This window comes from Petromyzon marinus, chromosome 14, assembly GCF_048934315.1.
Source record: "Petromyzon marinus isolate PM22_M1 ecotype Great Lakes invasive population chromosome 14, UKy_Petmar_22M1.pri1.0, whole genome shotgun sequence".
In the NCBI taxonomy this organism is placed as follows: Eukaryota; Metazoa; Chordata; class Hyperoartia; order Petromyzontiformes; family Petromyzontidae; genus Petromyzon; species Petromyzon marinus.
Window position 1 is genome coordinate 6691737 of NC_133680.1, and position 26684 is coordinate 6718420.

Below are 26684 nucleotides of genomic sequence, written 5' to 3' on the forward strand. Positions count from 1 at the left end.
TTGCATTGTCTTTATACTGTTAGCCTTTTGGCGTTCTCTCCTAACACTGGTGAGACAAGGTCATAAAGTTGTCTCTGGTGTAGGCCAATCAGTTCCAAAGACAATGCATACATGATCAGGGAATGCTTGTTTGCATGTTTACAAAAAGCATGTGTGGTTAATGCAGACTTTACGCCTTGAAAAAGGTATCTGTTTTGTGCTTGAACATCTTAACACCTGTTGTATTTCCAGAGAGGGTAAAACCTATTATTTTCAGATTTTGTCAATCCATTTCTGGATGAGGTCCTCCCCGTGTTGCCATGGGTCTCATAGACTATTTGGGCGTACTTTCAACCACGCTGGTCAGTGTGGGTAGGTGGTAGCACATAAGTAAGCTACAACTATGGATGTTGCTGCAGTGCCCTCTGCTGCCCACCGTATCGCCTCGTAGGCCCACCATAACCTGTTTGTGGATGGAGGTCACCCAAACAAGTACGAGCGAGGCTCCCTCACGGGGCTATCACGTAGTATGGTGCCCCATCGATGTTCAAAAGCGGCACACATTACAATAAAAAAAAATTCGTCTCTCTGCCTCTGGAATTTCCAGACTGATAGCATCAAACAGTATGTTTTGTTTAAACAAAGAGGTCTAATTGTTGAATTACTGTACACATAATGCTCCACAGACAATGCTAAATTTGATTTGGTGTTTTCGTGACTGCAAGAATTAATCTTTGGTTCTTTCGGTAAAGTCACGTAGAAATAGAAAATAAAAAAATAATAATTACATAGTATGATATTATGTAATTATGATTTTCTATTTCTACGTGACTTTACCGAAAGAACCAAAGATTAATGCTAAACTTATCTAGTATACATCCGTTCTCTTTGCTAGCTCTGCCTCGGGACATTGCTGTATAAATGGCATGGAGCATTATTGTATTCACGGGAAGCATACTTGTTAGATAAAAAAATTGCAGTAATAATAAAAATAGACATCAATGAAAATGCTGTTACTCGTATTTTGCGCAAACACAGAAGGCTCAGGAAATGTTTTACCAAGTTAATGGATTACTTCACCTGACTCACTGCATCCCGAGTCCCAGTGGCTTTTGTGAGTTTGCCAGAGTTTGGGGGTTGGCTAATGATCAACTCGGATATTTCAGCTGCCTGCCCCTCAGTTCGGCTTGGACTTCGTGGCGTTCACAATGTGGTTGCAAACGTGTGTCGTGTTGATGTGCATTACTCAGACATTTGGTAAGTTTAATCATCGGTGTGAGTCATTGTAGGTGTGTACTAAACTGTCCTCGAGCATTTGTTGCGTAGAGGCAATGGACATTTTCAAGTTGTTTTAGTTTTTTTCAATTCGGCTTTTTTTTTTTTACAAAAGAATGTTGGCAACAATGTATGAACATCTATTGTATTGTAAGGACAATTTAACTGGCAGATATGTTTTCTATTTTTTTTTTCAGCCGAACATCCTCTAAATGACTACAAGAAGTCCAATAACAAGGAAATTATTGTCACAAGCATCAATGTGATGACGAGACTTTTGAAAAAAGTCCCTCAAATAGCTTCACCGGAGCTATGTGCACAAAAATGTAACAAAGAGTCGTTCTTCAAATGCAGGTATGTCTCTTCATTAGCACCACCGACACCATGCTCCACCCTAAACCACATCCGCCGCGCAAAACTATGGCAGACGCGGATACCTGATACACAAAATTAATGGACAATTGTAAAACTCTCCAGTGTGCGACTGTGGTCATCCAGAACAGACCATACAACGCCCGATCCGCAAACGCGTTGGAGACATCGCAGCGATACTCTCCTCTGCGTCTGGCGCGGTTATCTGGACTTGACCACCTGAATGTGAAATTGCCGTTGTTGTTCTGCGTCTACATCAGACGTAGGAAAGAAGAAGAAGACCACCGGCAACTCCTAATGGAATCAGAGTGCAATTATAATACGTTTAAAGTTTCTACATTCCACGAGATACAAGTATTGTGTAAACATAATAATAGCCCTCAAACACCAACGTGAGAAGTAAGGTTTCTGAAGTTTCATCTTCTTTGGTTCTTTCGGTAAAGTCACCTGATGAAGGCCGCTTGTGTTGTGGCCGAAACGTCGTGAGAATATTATTGTGTTATTTTATTTTATCAATTTATTATTTTATTCTCATTCTACGTGACTTTACCGAAAGAACCAAAGAAGATGAATCATTGCAGTCACGAAAGCTTTAAATCGAAATTTCTGAAGTTTGTGAATCGGATTTAAAAAAAAAAGATTCCTTTTATTGGTTGTATTTCCAATAATGAAAGTAGTTACTGTTTTTAATTCATTTGATTGGAATTGTGATTTTTTTTATATCAATGGTGGAGTTGCTTTTTGCTTAAAGTAATTTCTCAGGGTGGATGTTTGACAGCATTTGCTCAATGGCTCGCTAATGCACTTCGAGCTGATGCAGTGCGTTGTTCCTGATGATGTTCGGCGTTTCGTGACAATCAAAGGAGTGAAACGTCAGACACAACTGTAAAACCTACGTAATTCTGAGAAACTATTTTATTTCACCGGTATTTGCTCAAGTAAAAACTATTGAACTTCTTTATTTAGACATAACCCATAAAAGATAAAACTAAATATTGGTTGCAATAAAATAAGTGACTTAAGAAAATACTTTTTTTACACACTGCAAAAAAAGCCATTCGACTTTGTGTGTGTCTTTTTATGAACCATTGCAGGGCCTTTCACTTCAATAAGTGGTCCAAAGAGTGCTCCATGCTGGGATTTACCAGCCTAACAGAAGGGACAATTGTGGAAATTAGTGACCAGTTGCATTTGTATGAGAAAAAAGGTACGAAATACACGTGACAAACCAATCAACATATTATTTTAAAATCGATCACGTGATATATGTATTGTTTTTATATAACAAACAACGCCATTTCCAACTACAAATCTATAACACTGCAAGCTTTTACTTGTTCTCATATTCTATTGCGGGAGCAAGAAGTCAGCTTTCATTCTGTAGCCCCTTTCTAAGCTACCAACTTTGTAAAAGGGCATTGAAGTGTCACTCGTTCATGGCCACAAGCCATGTCGCAAGCAAATACTGCACAAGTTGGAAGCTATAGGAATAGGTTTTACCCTTTTAACTGGCACAAAAACTGACACCTTTATTCAAGGCATCATGTTTGCAATAACCACAACACAAGCAGTCAAAATGCAAACAAAAAAGACAACTCTGATAATAATATGCACTGTCCTTGAATTTGATTGGTCCACACCCGAGACAGCTTTTCTTAGAGCCTAGTCTCCATTGGTGTTGGACCAGAAGACGCCAAAAGGCGTTGGAAGTTTTTTCATTTAATTGTTGCGTGATCCCAGATTACGTCAGAGAATGCGTCATTGGAAATGGAATCACCTACAGAGGTCAAGCGAAGATGACGAAGAGTGGGAGGTCTTGCCAACGTTGGGATGCCACTTATCCACATGACCCCAGGTAATTGTACTGTTCTACTTCCCACATGTATTGGCAAGGAGCTATACACTCACTAAGGATATTCACAACAACACTCGAATATATTTTCTGAAAATTTGATTTGGAGAAATTAAGTGGAAAAAGAAAACTGTGCAGGAATTGACCAGCTCAGACTTCCCAATAGTATTGTGACAACAAATGTGTCTTGAACATCAGAAAATAATTGAATAGCTTGACAAATAAGGCCAAACAGAATATCAGTAAAACACAAAGGTCACAAAATAAGTTCACTGAAAAAAAATGAATTCTCTTTGACCAATAAAACATGAAAACACAACAGAATATTTATTTCTGGAACAATTATTGAAGGCACACGGACCAGCAACATTATGAAATATAGAGGCCGAGTGAGGAATATAACAGAGTGACTTAAAAAGTCCAGAAAAACACAATACAGCAAATGTGCCTATGGATTAATATGGTTTAGACTACTTTAACAGATTTTGTCGTTTGGCCACGTTCAAATATGTGTTTATTGCATGCACTTTTTTGTGTGCGTGTGTGTGTGTCGTTCATTGAAGATATCGACCCCAGTTGTACCCTGACAAAGAGCTGGAAGAAAATTTTTGCAGGAATGCCGATGAGGACAACGGTGGCCCCTGGTGTTACACAACCGACCCCGAACTCCGCTTTGAATCCTGCAACATCAAACAGTGCAGTGACGGTACGAGCGCCATCCAATCAATGCCGAGTAATTTCAAGCACACACAGGTGCACCACGGCAAGCAACAACAATAACATTCACAACCAGTACGAGGATAAAGGACACAAGTCAGTCAGTGAACTTTCGATTGGACACGTACATATGTATGTTGCACTTATTTTGTACCGTACGCAGCCAACCGTGCTAATCGGAGGTGCGGGGGAAGGACAACAAATTAAACACACAAATATGGGATTGGCATGGGGTTTCAAGGGCAGTGATATTGGGCAGCGGTTGAACATTCAGTGCTCATTACAGAGGTTTGTGGTTTGAATCCGGAATGCTGCCCTGGTTATTACTGCGGGTGTATTAACCATAAAATGCACACTTTCTGCTTCACAGCGTATGTTAAAGATCCCCTGATGTCATTCACTAAAGTAGGCCATTGTGTGCCGTGTATATGCATGTATGTACTGTATGTATGTTGAACTTCGTCCGCACCGTATGTGGCCGATGATGCTAACTAGAGGTGCCAGAGTCACGGTCCAAATGACGCTGGCACCTCTGGCAAATTTCTCAATTGAGATTCACACTGCGCATGTGAACTTTGCGCCTTCAGGATAGCGATGTGCTTAAGAATGGTGCAAAAAAATATTGTCTGGCGGTGGCGACTACACATGCCTGTAACCGGGCACTGTGGAGGCAAGGGTTGGTGGATCACACAAATGTTGTGAAACTCCCTTCCAGTGGACGTCAAGGTGTCATATCCTGGCAGTACAGCAAGTGGACTAATCGCCTATGGGGAATGAGTGTTGCTCCTTGGTGCTCAGGGGTTTTCTCCAGGTGCCCTGTGGTTGCCTCCTTACTTGTGTAATAAACGCTCATCATTAATTTGCTAAAAACATCTTAAAATAATAAAAAACCCAATGAAGGACTCTCCTGAAAAATAGTACTACAGTATGCGTCAGTGTGGATTTGCCTGGATGAATAGATACATTTATAATATTGTTCGACGCTGATAAGTAATTAGAACCATTCTTGCAGTCTTCAAATAACTGTGTTATCATTAAAATGTACACGAACCAGTTTGCGTTCTGTTCTCGAATCTACAGATACATAGTTTAAGGTGTAGTTAAACCATTTGAATAAAAACACATTTAGGCAAAACTCCTTTTAAATTTAAACCGATTACCAACTCATTCTATTACACTCACCCTGGATCGATTAATATACAGTCTTATCATTCACAATGTTCATTGTTTTTTTTATCTTGTGCACTTATCCGTGGCTAAGAGGAGTAACCCGCCCAAAAATAGCAGTGAAACCTGTTACCTATGCTGTTATCCACGTTGTTTACATGCACGAGCCCCTCCATGGCTCTCAATATATCAGATTAGTGATCCATGAATGGTGACATACGCGTGCTATGATTTATCTTAATTTGAATATAAAAAACACAGAAAACCGCAGTCATTTAAAGAGATAAATGCGAGTCATAGGATTTGCCAATAGCACCTGCCATCTGTGGTCACCGAGAGAAGAAACCATGGAACCTATAATGGCTACGTACGGTGAAAGAGATGCTCAACATACATACGCAACCCCCGATTCTAAAATATGAAGGAAGCATCGTCACTGTGATACACTCCCGATGCGCCTGACGGCAATGATGATGTCTCGACCACCTCAATGCAGAGCTGCAGTTGTTACTCTTCATCAAAGTCAATCGTGCGAAGAAGAAGATGCCCCCAACCCTCCACCCTTTCCCAACTTTACTACGGAAAAGAGGAGCTTACCCAATATTTAAAATCGGTAAAGGTTTCGATGAATAAATAACAACAACTGGAACCTCAATTCTCATCCAACATATGTCGTCATCATCGTGGCTAAAACCTTTTAATATGAGGGATGGTTTTACCAATTCACATTACCAAAGCATGACATTTTCATAAAAATCAATCTCAAATTGTTTAGCCTTCATAAAACATCGAAATCTATTGGAAATTGGGTTATACATACATTACTGAAGCATTGTAGGAAATTAAAATGTCAGCATCCTCCATATGCTTAGCCATGGCAATGGAATTCAATGCTATTAAATGCCGTTACACTTGTCAGCATTACACTGGTATGATGCAAAATAAACGATTCGAAATGCTTAAAAGCCCACCTTTGCCCCCCACCCCCCCGTACAGATCCTTGCCTCGTTTGCATTGGACAAAGTTACCGTGGCCTTGTGGAATACACGGAATCAGGAAGACGGTGCCAGAGATGGGATGCACAGAATCCACACAAACATCAGTTCAATCCGAGCAAGTGAGTGTCCGATATTAGACACAAGCAGTGGCAGTCCCCGTCCCAACCCTGGTGTGTACCCCACTGAATTATATTTTTCGATAATGGCGCTTGTTTTCGTTACGTAAGTATTGTCGTGGTGTATTGGACGTGAGCATCATAGTGATATTTGACACTATGACCAAAGACCAAAGAATTTGTACGAACACAATTGTTGTGCATTGTTGTGTTTACAATGGTCGGATAATACAGTAGAACACCTCTTAACGACCACCCCTGTTAACGAATAATCGCTTAACGACAGGCCTCCATAGAGCCCAATGTGCAGTGTAGTGGAGAGTGTAGTGTATAGTAGTTTAGTGCCCCCACAGAGTCCAATGTTTAACACGTAGGCTTTTGCGACCAATAGGCTTTCCTCGACCAATATCAAATTTACGCGATCTAACCCAAAAAACTCGTATTATAGAGTCCAATGTGTTCGCTTACCGACCATTCCTCTATTAAAGACGGGCTGTTGTAGGTACAGTAAATATTAATTAATGCATCGATTAACCCAGTTTCTTTTAATATTATTTGTTTATATTGTTAGTATTTTTTATGTGTTAATTGTTTAAATATTATAAAGTACGTTTTTGGGTGAAAAAGGAAAACTTTCAATGTACTTGGAACAAATTAAGCCTTTAACATGCATATTTCCTATAATCGCTTCACGACCAAATCACTTTACGACCAGTTTTGTGGAACCAATTAGCGTCGTTTTGAGGGGCTCTACTGTACCACTGAACCTTTGTTTTAATATAGAGTATATGGGAACTTACTTTTAGATCCACCATCGCTTTGGTTAATAGACCTACGTTGATCCTTTGTCCTTGAATGAAATCGTTACCACTTTATTTGAAGGATAAGTTGTCAAACATTAGGAATCAATCTTGATTTGAAGCTTTTTGACTGCAGGAATCCATACTCTTTGGTTCTGTCGGTTAAGTGACCTAGATAGAAAATTAATAGATCGCGACGTTTCGATTGCAACACAAGCGACCGTCCTCGGGTGAGAGAGAGAAAGCTACTGAAGCAAGACCTTGTGTAGGCCTGAGATGGGTGCAGCATCAGGGTAAGAGCGCGGGGCTAGAGATGGTCTCTCTGAGGCTACGGAAGTGGCTATTGTATTGTGAAGGATTAGCGTGTCAATGCACGAGCTTAGTATGTCGTAGTATCGGTGACTGAGCGAGAAGGACATCCAGCCCGTCAATACAAAGACATCCAACCTAATAAAGCAACTCAGAGAGGCAGCTAAAATCGCAGGAAGGATGGAAACATCACAGCAGGTTAAGACTTTACCTGGTTAATCACGTCCTTCCAATGATTGCTCAATTTGTACCCATCTTCTCGGTTGAAGTTGTTTCTGTGTTTATAAATCTGGATAGCTTCATGAAGAAATATCTGATGATAGCCAGTGGGTTTGCAGAGTACCTTCGTCTTGGAAAAATCAATTTCGTGTGTGCCCACAGCATTAAAACAATGATCAGCAACGGCAGAGGTAATTGGTCCTACGGTGCTTCAGATCTGCCTTGTGTTCGCGAACACGGTCTGAGACATGTCGTTTCGTTTCCCCAATGTAACTGCTGCCGCAGCCACAACTTAGTTTGTAGACACCCGGATATTGCATGTCAGGAATCACATCCTTTACAGATGGGATCAAATAACGGATTTTGTGTACTCTGTTGAAACGAACCTGGATCTTGTGTTTAAGATTTTGGAAATCTTTTTGGTAACCCCTGCTATATATGGCAAGGTGATGGTTTTGATTGGGTCCTCAGATGGTTGTCGCCCCATGGCTGGGGAGACAGCTTCGCGGATTGAACAGTCAGAATATCCATTCATCCTGAGGGCTTGGTGTACGTGCTCACTCCATATTTGGAATCACTCCATATGCACACAAAAATACTATAGTAATGTTATTAATGCCAATAAGTTGAAGAGCACATATACACGTATTGTGGCCAACATTAAATGCAATTAATTATTCTAATAATAAAAAAACACAATTTATAACGTGAACTTATTTCTCAAATCGGATACAATGTCCGATCGAGAACTCGGAGTTGTGGAGCCAAAGCTCAAACTCCCTCACAATGCCAGCCTTGACAGGTGAGGGTCTGGATAGGTGTGAGCCTGGACAGGTGAGAGCCTGGACAGGTGAGAGCCTGGACAGGTGAGCGTCTGGACAGGTGAGCGTCTGGACAGGTGTGAGCCTGGACTGGTGTGAGCCTGGACAGGTGAGGGCCTGGACAGGTGTGAGCCTGGACAGGTGAAAGCCTGGACAGGTGAGAGTCTGGACAGGTGAGAGCCTGGACAGGTGAGAGTCTGGACAGGTGAGAGACTGGACAGGTGTGAGCCTGGACAGGTGAGAGTCTGGACAGGTGAGAGTCTGGACAGGTGAGAGTCTAGACGGGTGAGAGCCTGGACAGGTGAGAGTCTGGACAGGTGAGAGTCTGGACAGGTGTGAGTCTGGACAGGTGAGAACCTGGACAGGTGTGAGCCTGGACAGGTGAGAGCCTGGACAGGTGAGAGCCTGGACAGGTGTGAGTCTGGACAGGTGAGGGCCTGGACAGGTGAGAGTCTGGACAGGTGAGAGTCTGGACAGGTGAGAGGCCTTGACAGGTGTGAGCCTGGACAGGCGAGAGTCTGGACAGGTGAGAGTCTGGACAGGTGAGAGCCTTGACAGGTGTGAGCCTTGACAGGTGAGAGTCTGGACAGGTGTGAGCCTGGACAGGTGTGAGCCTGGACAGGTGAGAGCCTGGACAGGTGAGAGCCTGAACAGGTGAGAGTCTGGACAGGTTGGAGTCTGGTCAGGTGAGAGTCTAGACAGGTGAGAGTCTGGACAGATGAGAGCCTGAACAGGTGAGCATCTGGACAGGTTGGAGTCTGGTCAGGTGAGAGTCTGGACAGGTGAGAGTCTGGACAGGTGAGAGTCTGGACAGGTGAGAGTCTGGACAGGTGAGTGCCTGGACAGGTGAGAGTCTGGACGGGTGAGAGGCTGGACGGGTGAGAGCCTGGACAGGTGAGAGCCTGGACAGGTGAGAGTCTGGACAGGTGAGAGTCTGGACAGGTGAGAGCCTGGACAGGTGCGAGTCTGGACGGGTGAGAGCCTGGACGGGTGAGAGTCTGGACGGGTGAGAGCCTGGACAGGTGAGAGTCTGGACGGGTGAGAGTCTGGATGGGTGAGGGCCTGGATGGGTGAGAGCCTGGACAGGTGAGAGCCTGGACAGGTGAGAGTCTGGACGGGTGAGAGCCTGGACAGGTGAGAGTCTGGACAGGTGAGAGTCTGGACGGGTGAGAGCCTGGATGGGTGAGCGCCTGGACAGGTGAGAGTCTGGACAGGTGAGGGTCTGGACGGGTGAGAGCCTGGACAGGTGAGAGTCTGGACGGGTGAGAGTCTGGATGGGTGAGAGCCTGGATGGGTGAGAGCCTGGATGGGTGAGAGCCTGGACAGGTGAGAGCCTGGACAGGTGAGAGTCTGGACAGATGAGAGCCTGAACAGGTGAGAGTCTGGACAGGTTGGAGTCTGGTCAGGTGAGAGTCTGAACAGGTGAGTGTCTGGACAGGTGAGAGTCTGGACAGGTGAGTGCCTGGACAGGTGAGAGTCTGGACGGGTGAGAGGCTGGACGGGTAAGAGCCTGGACAGGTGAGAGCCTGGACAGGTGAGAGTCTGGACAGGTGAGAGTCTGGACAGGTGAGAGCCTGGACAGGTGCGAGTCTGGACGGGTGAGAGCCTGGACGGGTGAGGGTCTGGACGGGTGAGAGCCTGGACAGGTGAGAGTCTGGACGGGTGAGAGCCTGGACAGGTGAGAGTCTGGACGGGTGAGAGCCTGGACAGGTGAGAGTCTGGACAGGTGAGTGTCTGGACAGGTGTGAGTCTGGACAGGTGAGAGTCTGGACAGGTGAGAGTCTGGACATGTGAGTGCCTGGACAGGTGAGAACCTGGACAGGTGAGAGTCTGGACGGGTGAGAGTCTGGACGGGTGAGAGCCTGGATGGGTGAGTGACTGGACAGATGAGAGCCTAGACAGGTGAGAGTCTGGACAGGTGAGAGCCTGGACAGATGAGAGTCTGGACAGGTGAGAGCCTGGACAGGTGAAAGCTTGGACCGGTGTTTAGATGCCGCATTTTTTGCATCAAAAACTTCCCCAACCCATGCTGACCAGCTCGGTGAAGTATGGTCAAAGCAGCCCCTATGAATGATTCCCATTGGAGATGGCCTTCATCCAGCAGTGGATTGACATAGCACTGTAAATAATGCAACAAATGTTGCCTTTTTTACTGATTAAAAATGTTACAAATTACACTATGGATTTAAAGGTACAGACCATCAGGACCAGATGTTTCAAACAAGGCGGCTGATTAAAGGATTTTGGATTTCAAATTAAAATATAAAACTTCTTCTTCTTTCGTATGGCATTGTGAAAAGCAACAGTTGTTCTATTTTCTTAATGATCATCATAATATAAAACTAAGTGCCATCAAACACAACAAATAGAGGACCGTAATGGCGTGTGGTTGTTTCATTACTCTTGAGCGTACCTGGTAAAAAAAAACAACATAGTTAATAGTTTACAGCCTGATCATGTAACTCATTAAAGCTTTGCAAGGGAACATAATGGGCAATTGGTCACCCATCGTATACAATCAACAAACTCACGTAAATATCATCAATAATTACAACTGGTGGAATCAATCCTGTAAGCTCTGTGTTAAAACATTCAAACAGATTCAAATCACCCAGGGCGTTGAGTGGGTCATTCTCAGTAGTCCTCACTTTAATGTAACTCTCATGAAAGCAATCCAATAAAAAACACACACGATCTGGAGTGGATTGGCAGCTATGATAAGGATATATATTGTCTGCTTATATGTTGCATAGCTTTTAAATAGCTTTATAATACAGTGAGGGAAAAAAGTATTTGATCCCCTGCTGATTTTGTACGTTTGCCCACTGACAAAGAAATTATCAGTCTAAAATGTTAATGGTAGCTTTATTTCAACAGTGAGAGACAGAATAACAACAAAAAAATCCAGAAAAACACATGTGAAAAATGTTATAAATTGATTTACATTTTAATGAGGGAATACGTATTTGACCCCCTCTCAATAAGAAAGATTTCTGGCTCCCAGGTGTCTTTTATACAAGTAACGAGCTGAGATTAGGAGCACACTCTTAAAGGGAGTGCTCCTAATCTCAGCTTGTTACCTGTGTAAAAGACACCTGTCCACAGAAGCAATCAATCAATCAGATTCCAAACTCTCCACCATGGCCAAGACCAAAGGGCTCTCCAAGGATATCAGGGACAAGATTTTAGACCTACACAAGGCTGGAATGGGCTACAAGACCATTGCCAAGCAGCTTGGTGAGAAGGTGACAACAGTTGGTGCGATTATTCGCAAATGGAAAAAACACAAAAGAACTGTCAATCTCCCTCGGCCTGAGGCTCCATGCAAGATCTCACCTCGTGGAGTTGCAATGATCATGAGAATGGTGAGGAATCAGCCCAGAACTACACAGGAGGATCTTGTCAATGATCTCAAGGCAGCTGGGACCATAGTCATCAAGAAAACAATTGGTAATACAATACACCCTGAAGAACTGAAATCCTGCAGCGCCCGCAAGGTCTTCCTGCTCAAGAAAGCACATATACATGCCTGTCTGAAGTTTGCCATTGAACATCTGAATGATTCAGAGGACAACTGGGTGAAAGTGTTGTGGTCAGATGAGACCAAAATGGAGCTCTTTGGCATCAACTCAACTCGCCGTGTTGAAGGAGGAGGAATGCTGCCTATGACCCCAAGAACACCATCTCCACCATCAAACATGGAGGTGGAAACATTATGTTTTGGGGATGTTTGTCTGCTAAGGGGACAGGACAACTTCACCGCATCAAAGGGATGATGGATGGGGCCATGTACCGTCAAATCTTGGGTGAGAACCTCCTTCCCTCAGCCAGGGCATTGAAAATGGGTCGTGGATGGGTATTCCAGCATGACAATGACCCAAAACAGACGGCCATGGCAACAAAGAAGTGGCTCAAGAAGAAGCACATTAAGATCCTAAGGTGGCCTAGCCAGTCTCCAGACCTTAATCCCATATAAAATATGTGGAGGGAGCTGAAGGTTCGAGTTGCCAAACGTCAGCCTCGAAACCTTAATGACTTGGAGAAGATCTGCAAAGAGGAGTGGGACAAAATCCCTCCTGAGATGTGTGCAAACCTGGTGGCCAACTTCAAGAAACGTCTGACCTCTGTGATTGCCAACAAGGGTTTTTGCCACCAAGTACTAAGTCATGTTTTGCAGAGGGGTCAAATACTTTTTTCCCTCATTAAAATGCAAATCAATTTATAACATTTTTGACATGCGTTTTTCTGGATTTTGTTGTTATTCTGTCTCTCACTGTTCAAATGAACCTACCATTAAAATTATAGACTGATCATTTCTTTGTCAGTGGGCAAACGTAACAAAATCAGCAGGGGATCAAATATTTTTTTCCCTCACTGTAAGTCATCTGTATCCGAAATAGTAATCTAAATTATTTTAATTTTATTCTCGTGTTGCTGTTAATAGCTGTGGTGATACCAGGTCTCCTTATGGGACTTCTTTTCACATTTATACTTTGTTACTTCGTGCAAACTCATTGTAACCGTTACAGAATGTTCAATAATTAAACATATTTCGTGAGAGCTTAGCTGACCAAATCAGTTTCCACCAAATTAATGCCACTTCAAAGTCGACAAAAGACAGGCATAGTCGTGTTTGATATTAATTTGTCTTGTATAGAATCTGATTGATATTTTGTGTGTGCGGCCAAGGGTACAGAAACCTTTTAGTAGAACCAGTTTGCCCCATGGTTTGTTGACCTATAAATTGACCTTTGTTCAGTTCTGTATTATCTCCTTGAGCAATTTATTTTCTGTACATGAGTTAAGAAGATAACGAGATTCATCCAGGATAAATAAAGATTTTGATTCTGTAATTATTCAAAGAAGTGTGATGTCCCTTCTTGGTTCCAGGAATGAAGGAAGCATAATTCGACATGAGACATTTTATTTCTGTGTAAACGTTTTATAACTAGGTCTGCCAATATTGATCCGATCGCTGGTCAGACTTCTCGAATGAATTTCGATTTAAAGCTTTCGTGACTGCAAGGATTCATCTTCTTTGGTTCTTTCGGTAAAGTCACATAGAATGAGAATAAAATAATAAAATAATAAAATAAAATAACACACAATTCTCACGACGTTTCGACCACAATACAAGCAGCTGCTTGTGTTGTTGCCGAAACGTGAACAATTTATTCTCGAATGAAGTCAAGTTGCAAATGGCAGTATCAATGTATGTATGATATTTATGTGTATAAATATGGGCATAGAATTCCCTCATCAGTTCAATTATGTAGTCTCTATCATGTGTTATGATTCCATCTTGCTCTCTAAGAGTTACTATTTGCAATTGATCAATTATTAACTTCCTTTTTGTTGATTCCTGTCACTTTGATTATGATCACATAACCCTTATGGTTAGTGACATCATCCAAATATATAATTGGATTGGATAAGCATGTACATAATGATAAATAGTGAATGTACTAACCATCTAGGATTTGGCAACGACATAGTCATTATAACAAATCCTACAATAGTAATGTACCACGAGATATGATTAAAGCATTTAGCTAAGGCTGCAAGTGGGGAAACATATATAGTGTACATGAGTGGCACAAAGGTCAAGTACACCAATAATGCTGAGCAAAATAAATATTTGAAGGTCAGACACAACTATAAAACATAAGACTACATGTATATTGGGCAATTATTGAAGGTGGGATGAAACCAATTAAATTTTGATTTGAGCAAGATCGGGATGGAGTACCTTTTGAATATTACATTTGATAATGAATAGTGTTTCTTCCCATCTGCTGCTGGCCTGTTAAACAAGGCCAAGGGCTAACACTGTTTTTAACATTTGATCTACATAACGACACCTTGCCAATATTAACTATGTTACCCTATTTGTATTTTTTATTTTTAAAATTATATCTTAAAGCTATTTTATATTCGATATGTATTTAATTTTATATACTTCAGCCCCTTGGTGTTAGACTTTTAACCCTTATTATAGTAAGACTTGTTTAAAACTTATTTAAGATTTTAGATTCCTATATGTTGAATGTATGCACCATCCTGCCAAAGTAAATTCCGTGTCGGTGTGAACTTACATGGCGAATAAAACCCTTTCTGATTCTGACATAATTAAGCTTACCTTGCAAAGAAAGTTCTAAATAAGTATGTATCATATTCTTGGTTCTTTCAGTAAAGTCACGTAGAAGGGAAACTGCAACACAAGCAATCATCATCATTAACTTCCATGATGTGAATCGGAACCATGCACAATTTTTTTCATGAAACAAAAACTGTAAAGTGCACAGAGAAACATGGGAAAAGTGCTCGCATCGAATTGCATTGAGACAGAAAGAGGAGCACATAGATTAGAGTTTAAGTAAATGCTGTTTAAGCAGGTGAGAACTCATCTGTGACCAGAGCTATATCCGTCTGACAGTTTGTGGGCGACGATTACTATGAATAATGCCAATTAAGTAATTTGGAGTTAATAAAAAAGAATGGCAAAACAACGTTGAGAACATACCCAACTTACAGCAATTAAGTGCCATTGCCCAACACTTTGCTCATTACTTTAATTTTTGCTTCCTATTTTTATACATTTTTAACGAATGTGTTGAGTTGCAGGTTTGAAGCAATATATGAATTGTTAAGTGGGCCTGGGTAGGACACGACACTCAAATAAATAATAGAAAATTAACAAGAGAAACTTATTCACATGCTCATACAGAGACTCCTCTACTTACGAACGAGTTAGGTTCCATGTCTGTTCGTAAGTCGATTTGTTCGGAAGTCCAACTTTACTCCTGTAGATTCCAAACATGTTGTACGGCATGCACACTACACACAGGGAATGGCTTTAAAAGTTGTGTAATCTCCTGTAAATGTAGATGCCACTGCTTCTTCATGTTCTGCAGATGTAAATGCCACCATATATTGCACAGCGGTTGAACTTACAACTCTCGGCCCGAACAGGCAACTGGACATATGGACAGGTTTGTTTGTAAGTCGAATGTTCGGAAGTAGAGGAGTCCCTGTATTTATGCATATTTACAATAAACATTTCTGTATTTTTCTATTACAGTTACCCAAAATTCAGTCTAGATGACAATTATTGCCGTAATCCAAATGGCCGCTCCAGGCCTTGGTGTTTTACAACAGACAAAGACGTTGAATGGGAATACTGCGACATCAAGAAGTGTGAAGGTGAGCATTTGCAAGGTGCACCAGGCACTCCTTTACGAATTTGCTGAATGGTCAAAGTAAGAAATGAACTCTGTCCCAACGCAGTTCAACCGCAAGTGAGACCATCCCGGGCGAGTGGCCGGCATTGCTTGGAAGGAAAAGGGGAAAATTACCGCGGCCTTGTGAACAAAACAGCCACCGACATTGTGTGCCAGAGATGGGACAGCCAGACGCCCCAAAGTCATAAATACCTGCCTTCAGACTACAAGTGCAAGTATGTAATCACCATGAGTGTACACACTCATATCATTCAATAACACATCAGATGTAAATGTTCACCATACATAGTGAGTGCTCTATACAGGTTAATGCCATGTGATCTCAGAAATTGAGCTTGGAATTGTCAAGCAAATTGACTCTGGCCATGTATGCGGGGGGGTGGGGGGTGTTTAGTGTGTGATTGACACTTTTAAATTATGCAATCCTTCGATCATTTAAAAAATGTGTGAACATACAAAGACAGCAGTGGATGCTGCCATAGTGCAATGGTTAGCATACTGGACTTCTGGATATCACCGGTTCATTCAATCTTCCAGCCCCGGCAGTTGAAACAAGGGGGCAGGTTTATTACAGCCCCCCCCCCCTCCTCACCCAGCAGTGTAAATGGGGTGCACCACGGTTAATCTATAGGCAGGTCACGTGTGGCGGGGTGAAGTATGGGTAACTCTCACCTCTTTCAAAGTATTGGGTCGGCGTGAAATAGTGGAACAAATGTCCCCCAGAGCTCTCTCTAGTCGAGGCCCTTCCACCATCAGTGGCGTGAGCAATGAATTTCAGGGCTGCATTTTGAGCTTCTCCAGGATACATTCAGATTGTGATTTTGATATGTTTTAACAAAGAAAAGAAACCAAATAGGTTTCTAGGCCATCTATGAATAAACGTATGTTATCCAAATAAACATCAATTTATATATACCTACTATAATCACCCAGGAATGTCCTTAACACTCGTGACGTCACTCCACATTGACCAGCCTCCCTCATTAATAATCATGAGCAGGTGACGTCCTCCAAATGGACACCCCCCCCCCCCCCCATTATTACCTACTAAAATGAGCCAAGAATGCGTGTGTGCATCGCTCATGACGTCACTCCACGTCCACCAGCCCCCCTCATTCATAATCATGAGCAGGTGACGTCACTCCACATGGAACACCCTACCCCCTCATTAATAATCATGAGCAGGTGACGTCACTCCCCATCGAACAGCCCCCCTCATTAATAATCATAAGGTGACGTCCTCCAAATGGACACCCCCCCATTCATAATAATTAGCGGGCTGACGTCACTCTACATGGGGGGGGGGGCGAGGCGCCTCCTCCCCCCTCCTCAGCGTCAACTTACAACCCTCACTACAAAGGCAGAACCCTTACGTCACGTGATCTCCGTCACGCTGTTGAGACATCAAAGTAAAAAGGACGTCGTGATGAACACGGGATTATAACCTTAAAATGAAATAGGTCTATGTCACCGCGCCCTTACAAATTGCACACGAATGGATGCAATGAATTATCACATCGCCGTCTGTGCTTTTCGTCCTTGGGTAATATATATGAACACACAAGAGCATCCGTTGTTCTCAAAATATGGCACAGATGCACGGGGTAGTGCTCTGCATTAATCATCCTCCGTGCAAACCCCAGAAACACTTTTTAACTTTCCCGTGCAGAGACCTTTCGGACAACTACTGCAGAAACCCCGATGGAGCTGAGGCTCCATGGTGCTTCACCGTTAAACCAGAGGTGCACAAGTCCTACTGCTTCCAGATCGCAAGATGTCCCGAGGGCAATGCAAATGACAAAGAAGGTATGGGACCGTCACAGCCACACACGCTCCTGGAATTTGAGCTTTGAACGCAGATGACTGGTGTTGCGGCCAAATTATAGGGGCGCCATGCCATTTTTTTTTTGAAGGGCGAATGCAAATGTCACATTTCGTAGAAAAAAAAATGCCCATTTTTGTCCAATATTTTAATAGCCACTTTAATGACACATTCTCGAGTAAAACATAGAGTGTGAAATAAAGTAGTGGGTAGACAAGCCCTGAGCATGTTCCTGACATGAAGCATTTATATGTGACAGGCTGGATAATAAGTCATCTTTCTGTCAGAGCTATCCCACGTGTGATAATTGAGGTAGGGGAAGTCGAAGAGGTGTCAGTATGTTGAGATAACAATTAAAATGTTAGCATTTACTGTAATAACCTTTTTTTAAGCAGTTTATAGTTGAACATTCGTCGGGTATCCATATGGTAATAGTAAGTAAAACCAAATTCAGATTTATCTTCAATGGAAACAAGCATATATAACGTTCAGAGTGATGTTGGTAAAAGTCAATAAATAAACTCTCTGATGGGCTAAACCAGGTTAAGCAAATGTGCCGATTATACTGCATTGTGGTAACATAAACATACCGGCGAGGGAAGAAGAGTAATGTGTTTTATTATGCAATTGCCACCCAGACTTAAAAGTCATTTGTCTTGAAAATTATGCACGAGAATAAATACCAATTTGCCATTTGATTCCCAACGCAGCTTGCTACGATGGAATTGGTGAGGACTACAGAGGAAGAGTGTCCACAACCCGCCTTGGTATTCAATGCCAGCGCTGGGATTCAAAATCTCCACATGAACCAATGTAAGCAGCTTACCATCATTTAATAGTGCAAGTGGCTGTCTGGTGTCTTTACCAGTTGTAAAGCGTGTTGTTTTGCTCCATGTCCGACATCTCGCTCCATATACTGGGTTTTTCAGTTACTGAGGAATCAGGATCAAAATCAGAATCTTTATTTATATTGGAAGAATCCGATGAGCTACATAGCCCTTTTCAACAGATGTCCAGTAGGGGCAGGTCAGAAAGTTACAACAACAATAAACAAGATAGGTGTGCAACGTATCGGAAAGGTAAGTAAATCACAAAAAAACAATCCGTTTTATTTTACCAGATAAAGCCTACTGAGCTATTAGCTTATTTTTCAGAAGAAGCTCCAAAGAAATGGAGAGGACGATTGGACATCTTGCTGAACAGCACAAGCTGTACAACACACACTACAAACAGAAAACAGATCAGAGAGCCATTCAGGACAGCTGCAAAAAGACCCAAAGGATTAAACTAAATGCACAACTAATCAACAAAGCCGACAAACATACAGTCATAAACTACCTTTTCAATTCGTTTAACGTTCAAGTATTATGTGCATGCATGGTGAAACCACTTGTTCGTGTGTAATGCTAGATATAATTTGCAAAGTTTGTTCAGGATTGTGAGTTGAAAATGGCTCGGGATTTTCAGGAAATACAGAGATGTTATCTCAAAGTGCACGTTTGTTGGAAGAATTAGCAGCAACGCAATTCCCATCTAAAAGTGCCACGGACAGACAGTAAATTTCTCAAGGTTCCAGAAGATGGCACCCTATTGCCTGTACAGTTTGCCATTACAATTACAAACACGATACATAAATATATAGGGTGAAATGAGCTGCTATCATCATCTCCACCACCAACACCACCATCATCCATTATCTATCGACTGCTGGATGAAGATCTGCCAAATAATTGCCATCCCTTGTGGGCTCCTGATGTATTAGTCCATCTTGCACCTGCGGATGAGCTGATATCTCCACTCTATCTGTGGTGGTCTCCCTCTTGAGTGTGATCTCGAAACTAATTTTTTTGTGAACTGTCCACAGTGTAGATGTGAAGAATTACCCCAAAGCAGGGCTGGAAAGAAATTACTGCCGAAACCCGGACAACGATCGCCATGGGCCCTGGTGCTACACCACCGATCCGGAGCAAGAGTGGGACTACTGTGGCCTTAAACCATGCGGCAAGACACTTTACAAAATGACATTGCTGTTTCATTGTAATCGACAGCATGTTTAACAATCCACTGCCGGATGATGGGATGCCTTCCCACACTACGTCAGCCGTCGGGTTTCTATAACTCTACTTGCTCGCAGGCTCGTCAGTGTAGATTGGAGAGCAGCAGGCCCTGCACTGGTTGACATGCCACTCAACACTAATGTTAACCATGGCTGGGAGTAACATTCAAGTCACCAGGTTCATAGTACAGTGCACGAGCCACTGCACCATTGCTCATCCCCCGTTATCTACGCGTTTTCATTCTGCTATCACGCTTTGGCGATTTATTTAAACGTTTCGGTACTTTTTCCCCCTCAATTGTGTTCCGATTCTGCTTTCACCATCACGTCACGAGGTAAAGTATCATTTCAGAACTATCGCAGAGTGGTGCGTGCATAAGCTGTGTGCTGAACAGTTAGAGAATGGACCACAGAAGCATGCTTAACATAATTACTATACATCAACAACCAGACGGCTCAGCGGTAGAGCGGGCGGCTCTCGCAGATGTTCACAAGTTCAAATCCTGGTTGGGGGTTGACGAAGACCATCATTCCTCCAAGGTCAATATAATGAGTACTACTTCCTGGGGAAATTAACAGTAGTGTTCCTATGGATATCTTTGCCCCCGATATAGGAATGGGGAATTTCCACCACTCAAAGCTGTACACAGGAGATGAGCACTGCCACAATGATCACCTTTGCAGGAAATCACTTTTGACTTTGATCGTCTTTCCAAAATCCCTTTCGGCGCTCTTTTTTTAGCCACACACTCGGGGGTGTATTTTTCCAAAAGCGATAAATGTCTTTTGCATGGCAATCATTTTACACACAGAGCTGGAACGTACCCAACTGAACTCCAATACACGTTATCCTCGCCCGTACCTCAATCAAATGCCAAATTTACTAATAATCATCAATCAGCATCTCTTTGCATTTAAGTCACCCGTTGTGATATTGTCGCGTGTTGCCATCAGTTATAAGTTGGATGAAGCTCTTCACTTATTTGGGCTACATATTATTTCCTCATGGTTAAACAAATGATTTAATAATTCGGCATTAACAGTGGTGCGCAGGCACAATTATCAAAAAGGGCCATTTCCCGACACATCATCGATCATATATGTATTTATTTTAAGGTCACTGTTATTGACAAATTAATTTAGTTTTTTTGTCTACATCTTCATGGCTTCCCATTGGAGCATAACGTACCTTTAACTTGCAGTGATTTGAAACACTTTAATTTTAGCTGGGCAATAGCCTGTGATGTTCTCTTGAACCTTATAACTGTATGATTCCCAGAGAGATGCAATAATCATATTCCTCCATAATTACTGCCACATTTCCTCCTGTGATAGAAATATTGCCCCTGCTTAAATGTATTGGAGTTCTCTCATTTTTCTCCTTACCGAGCTGAGTTCAGCCATGTCCCATTTTATTTCACTTCTTCATTCTGTCTCATTGTCTACAAAGTTTGATTGACCAAACAGTCGTGTTGTTCCGTTCTCCTGTTGGGTACGTCCCCCCCCCCCCCCCCGCCACCAACTGGCGCACTGGCCATTATGGTGAAGTATGGTCTAACGGCCCACATGACCGACGAACTAAAACAATGTCCACCAATCCCCGGCAACTCCGGATCCACAGTCATGGCATCAGCTGAGAGAGTGAAGGGGTGGCGAGAGCTAAAAGTCACTGGGTACAAACAGGACCACACAACTTGTAGGCTCCGAGTGACTATTCAAATCCTCTTTATATGCATGCTACATTATATACAGTGAGGGAAAAAAAGTATTTGATCCCCTGCTGATTTTGTACGTTTGACCACTGACAAAGAAATTATCAGTCTATAATTTTAATGGTAGGTTTATTTGAACAGTGATGGACAGAATAACAACAAAAAAATCCAGAAAAACGCATGTCAAAAATGTTATGAGAAATTGATTTGCATTTTAATGAGGGAAATAAGTATTTGATCCCTCTGCAAAACATGACTTAGTACTTGGTGGCAAAAACCCTTGTTGGCAATTACAGAGGTCAGACGTTTCTTGTAGTTGGCCACCAGGTTTGCACACAGCTCAGGAGGGATTTTGTCCCACTCCTCTTTGCAGATCTTCTCCAAGTCATTAAGGTTTCGAGGCTGACGTTTGGCAACTCGAACCTTCAGCTCCCTCCACAGATTTTCTATGGGATTAAGGTCTGGAGACTGGCTAGGCTACACCATGACCTTAATGTGCTTCTTCTTGAGCCACTCCTTTGTTGCTTTGGCTGTGTGTTTTGGGTCATTGTCATGCTGGAATACCCATCCACGACCCATTTTCAATGCCCTGGCTGAGGGAAGGAGGTTCTCACCCAAGATGCAGTGAAGTTGTCCTGTTCCCTTAGCAGAAAAATACTCCCAAAGCATAATGTTTCCACCTCCATGTTTGACGGTGGGGATGGTGTTCTTGAGGTCATAGGCAGCATTCCTCCTCCTCCAAACACGGCGAGTTGAGTTGATGCCAAAGAGCTCCATTTTGGTCTCATCTGACCACAACACTTTCACCCAGTTGTCCTCTGAATCATTCAGATGTTCAATGGCAAAGCTTTCTTGAGCAGGGGGACCTTGCGGGCGCTGCAGGATTTCAGTCCTTCACGGCGTAGTGTGTTACCAATTGTTTTCTTGGTGACTATGGTCCCAGCTGCCTTGAGATCATTGACAATATCCTCCCGTGTAGTTCTGGGCTGATTCCTCACCGTTCTCATGATCATTGCAACTCCACGAGGTGAGATCTTGCATGGAGCCCCAGGCAGAGGGAGATTGACAGTTCTTTTGTGTTTCTTCCATTTGTGAATAATCGCACCAACTGTTGTCACCTTAAATTTCGATTTAAAGCTTTCGTGACTGCAAGGATTCATCTTCTTTGGTTCTTTTGGTAAGGTCACGTAGAATGAGAATAAAATAATAAAATCACACAATAAAATTCTCACGACGTTTCGGCCACAACGCAACCGGCTGTCTGTCGTCCCGACAGGTCTGTACCTTTCACGTGAAGACGGCCGCTTGCATTGTGGCCGAAACGTCGTGAGAATTTTATTGTGTTATTTTATTCTCATTCTACGTGACCTTACCGGAAGAACCAAAGAAGATGTTGTCACCTTCTCACCAAGCTGCTTGGCAATGGTCTTGTAGCCCATTCCAGCCTTGTGTAGGTCTACAATCTTGTCCCTGACATCTTTGGAGAGCCCTTTGGTCTTGGCCATGGTGGAGAGTTTGGAATCTGATTGATTGATTGATTCTGTGGACAGGTGCCTTTTATACAGGTAACAAGCTGTGATTAGGAGCACTTCCTTTAAGAGTGTGCTCCTAATCTCAGCTCGTTACCTGTATAAAAGACACCTGGGAGCCAGAAATATTTCTGATTGAGAGAGGGTTAAATACTTATTTCCCTCATTAAAATGCAAATCAATTTATAACATTTTTGACATGCGTTTTTCTGGATTTTTTTGTTGTTATTCTGTCTCTCACTGTTCAAATAAACCTACCATTAAAATTATAGGCTGATCATTTCTTTGTCAGTGGGCAAACGTACAAAATCAGCTGGGGATCAAATACTTTTTTCCCTCACTGTATATTAAGCTTACGATATTTTAATTTGTGCAAAAATAACGTCACAAATTAGCTCCACATTAATATTTGTGTTTTAATTAATATGCACTTCATAGCCTGGTTTTCAAGTAATGTAATTATGTTGCATTTTCTTTTAGCTGGATCTCCAATTCCTGGACCAACTCTGGGTGGTAAGCCAATTTTTTTACAACACTAAATGCCAAGTAAGCCTTTTGTCGAATGTGAATACAAACAATCGCATGGGAGTGCATTCATTTAACTGTGCCCTTCCTGCTTCCCCACTCAAGAAGGCACCGCCGATTGCAACATCTGTGGTACGAAGGGACAAAAATTTAGTCGCATCATCGGAGGGGAACCAGGAGACTCCCCGTGGACTGTGAGCCTGCGTGATGGGTAATGAGACTCAACTGCTTCATTAGGTTATACAAGCCGCACAATCACTCGCCTTGAGCCATTGGCCCAAAATGGCATATTCGTGCCACCCAGGGTGCCACATTCTAATAATGACTTCTTGAAGCATTTTATCTCTTGATCATGAATATGTATGACATGGGAGACCACTCAGGTATATTTTTTGTTACGAGAAAGACGTCTTTAATGGAGAGTGTGTTTGACAAAGTACCAATTAAGAAAAAATATTAATTATCTACCGAATATGCAGAGGATGTGTGACAATGAAACAGACGATATATATGCTAAGTGCGTTGCCCATGGTGGATGCTGCTCTGGTGGGTACTGGTACCATTTGCCACCCCAAGCGGGACCAACCAACTCCCTTGGCTCATTGGCTACATGGGTAGCACCACTGTTTTGTCAATTTTCGGGGAGCTGACATTGTGATGGGAAGTGCCAAGGGCGATGACGCACGGACGTTAGGTAGGGATAAAGCAACGTCTTCCGTGCCGGGTCCTGTAACTCAACTAAACTGTTTAAAACACATTTTTGCCAGTTAAGGCCCACTGAGCTATGTGGCTCTTTTTCAATGTGACCTGGCCACAAATGATCGCTCAACAAAGTGTCTTATCATGTGGAAATGCAGAGCAGACAAATACTCTCAACGCATGTTTCTGAACCGAGGGGTAGCACACAAGGCAGCTTTGGCTAACATGTGAACGAAGTGGGTTATCTTGTCTTAAATTCAGAAGTTCTACCACCTCCCTCAGATACAGTGTCTCTCCACGAGGGGACTATTTAAACATTTTAATGCTAGATACATTAAAATTTAAACAATTGGCTCCCACCCTCCATCAATATGAATAATTAGTTTGGGGCTAATCTCTATTGTTTACCATGCGGCCCCCCAGAATTTGCCCAAGTGGTTGGTGTGTAGCCGTCTAATGTACACAGTAGAAACATTTACACTGCAATGCTTTGTTATTTAGGTGTGCATTTGAAGCACCTACTGTAATGCATCATTTTTAGAGGAAATGTAAACATTTCATTGCTTCAACCATACCTAAATTGCTCTACAACAGCCTGTTTTCACAGATTGTATTATTTTCTATGCTAACCATGCAAGGCATTTAAGACTTAAGTTGTTAATCTTGCTGTCTGTGGCTGTGACAAAACTGAGGGAACCATTTCATGGAGTGCCAATGCTTTCATTCTGTTTGACTCTTAGGAAAGCGAAGCACTTCTGTGGTGCCGTTCTCATTGACCGACTCTGGCTGCTCAGCTCGCGCCAGTGTTTTCCATCGTGGTAAGAAGCAAATTCACACTCCTGTTGTACCGCATTGACATTTGTACCGATGATGGATGTTTACTGCCAATGCCTTCTTGCACTTTGGTTTCTGGTGTAGCGGTTAGCGCTACGCTGCGCTGCGAACCCAAGTGACCCTAGTTCGATTCCCGCTCACGGCCAACACCCGGTGGCGATTCTCTGAACTGGTCCTGGGCATCCACGAGCTTAACTCAGCCTCAAATGAGTAGCTGGTATGATCATGAACATTGCCACTAAGGAGACAAAGGTGGCCGGGCGTGCTACTGGCCACCCCACCCTCTTGTGTGCCGTACCGGCCTTCATCGTTGCTACTCGCTATTAGTGCTGACCCCAACAGTTTGTTGAGGCTATACGGGGGATCTTTGTATGTGTTATGGCAATACCAATGCACAATATTCAACACCCAATGCACACTGTCGTCAGCAATCTAGATGCCAGCCAATATCAAGCCTGGATTGGAATAAAGAAGGAAGACCAAGTTCCTGATAATTTGAATTCCCAATCAATCGCCATATCCAAACTCGTTTGTGGCCCAGCAAATGCAAAAATTGTCATGCTAAAACTGGAAAGGTATTTATATATATGCACAATGTATTTTTTTTTTACCGTGACACATTAACTGTACATGGACACTTTGTTACCGTGTAATATTCGTACAGAATTTTACCATGTTGAAAACTTTATTTATTTATTTCCGCGATGAATAAAGATGAAACAATGTTTGAAATGTCTGCCGATTGCTATATGTGTCTAAATATCTGGCTTGTTTTCTGAACCCTTTTAGAGCAGCTTTTATCGATAAAGACGTGAAACTGATCTGCATGCCACCTCAAGGAGCCATAGTTCCTGCAGGCACCTCATGTGAAATTTCTGGCTTTGGAGAAACACATCGTAAGACGTATATTATTTTTACAATGTCATTCACGTTCTTTTGTCTCCCTTTTTTTAAGGTTACATTAAAACACAGTTGTAAAAAAAAAACATTGTTTATTTCAGAGCTTGGAATATTTGAAAATGTGTAATCGTGATGAAAGCACTCTCCTTGGGATGGCTACTGATGCATTTATTTGAGTTAACCACGTTTTCTTATTGGCTAACTTTTGTCTGTCCAGTGCTTATTCCTATAAATGTAAAGCCTCACCATTGTGTCCTTATTCTATCAGAATCTACAATATTCCTGTCTTAATATATATTATTTTACCTCAGACTACTTTATAAAAGCTGCATATAATTTGTATGTGTTCTTGTTTGATGTGTGACATTTGTTGTTAGAATGCTCAGCTCGTCCTGCTGCGGTTCTCATTTCTAATCCACACAGCCATTATTTTTTTTAGGGGTTCTCAACTGCGGTAAATTTATGACCTCAATTCAGTCCCACAATGACTGCACAAAAAAATCTTCAAATGAGCTTTGTACATAATGTATTTGGTTAAATTTCAACTCGGAGCATGACTATTGGCTTCAACAGCAAACAGCAGTCACCCTTTGCAGCTGAGTGGCGGCAAAGTCACCGCGGCAGTTGCGCCAAGCTAGGTGCCCTTTGAGGCCATGTGAAGTGTCGAAGGCTCACCGGCAGGAGGTCAACGGGACAGATGCAGGTGCCTGACTGACCGAGATGACTGGCACCACCTGTGCC

At 42.5% G+C, this 26684-nt stretch overlaps 1 protein-coding gene across 2 annotated transcripts in view; it reads left to right on the forward strand.

Annotated features, from left to right (window-relative positions):
- The first annotated feature begins 1111 nt into the window (after positions 1-1111).
- The window catches only part of LOC116942378 (hepatocyte growth factor-like protein), a 31667-nt gene continuing 6094 nt past the window's right edge, over positions 1112-26684 (forward strand). The window contains exons 1-16 of one of the 2 annotated variants that reach the window (XM_032954201.2): positions 1112-1236; positions 1452-1608; positions 2721-2833; positions 3367-3481; positions 4042-4184; positions 6359-6479; positions 15707-15828; positions 15913-16081; positions 17536-17672; positions 18399-18501; positions 19553-19689; positions 23466-23498; positions 23616-23721; positions 24950-25027; positions 25472-25618; positions 25833-25939. In XM_032954201.2, the coding sequence (XP_032810092.1) occupies positions 1188-1236; positions 1452-1608; positions 2721-2833; positions 3367-3481; positions 4042-4184; positions 6359-6479; positions 15707-15828; positions 15913-16081; positions 17536-17672; positions 18399-18501; positions 19553-19689; positions 23466-23498; positions 23616-23721; positions 24950-25027; positions 25472-25618; positions 25833-25939 (1837 nt within the window). In that variant the 5' untranslated portion in view covers positions 1112-1187. The remainder of the gene's footprint in view (positions 1237-1451; positions 1609-2720; positions 2834-3366; positions 3482-4041; positions 4185-6358; positions 6480-15706; positions 15829-15912; positions 16082-17535; positions 17673-18398; positions 18502-19552; positions 19690-23465; positions 23499-23615; positions 23722-24949; positions 25028-25471; positions 25619-25832; positions 25940-26684) is intronic. The other variant, XM_032954202.2, reaches the window with a different exon arrangement.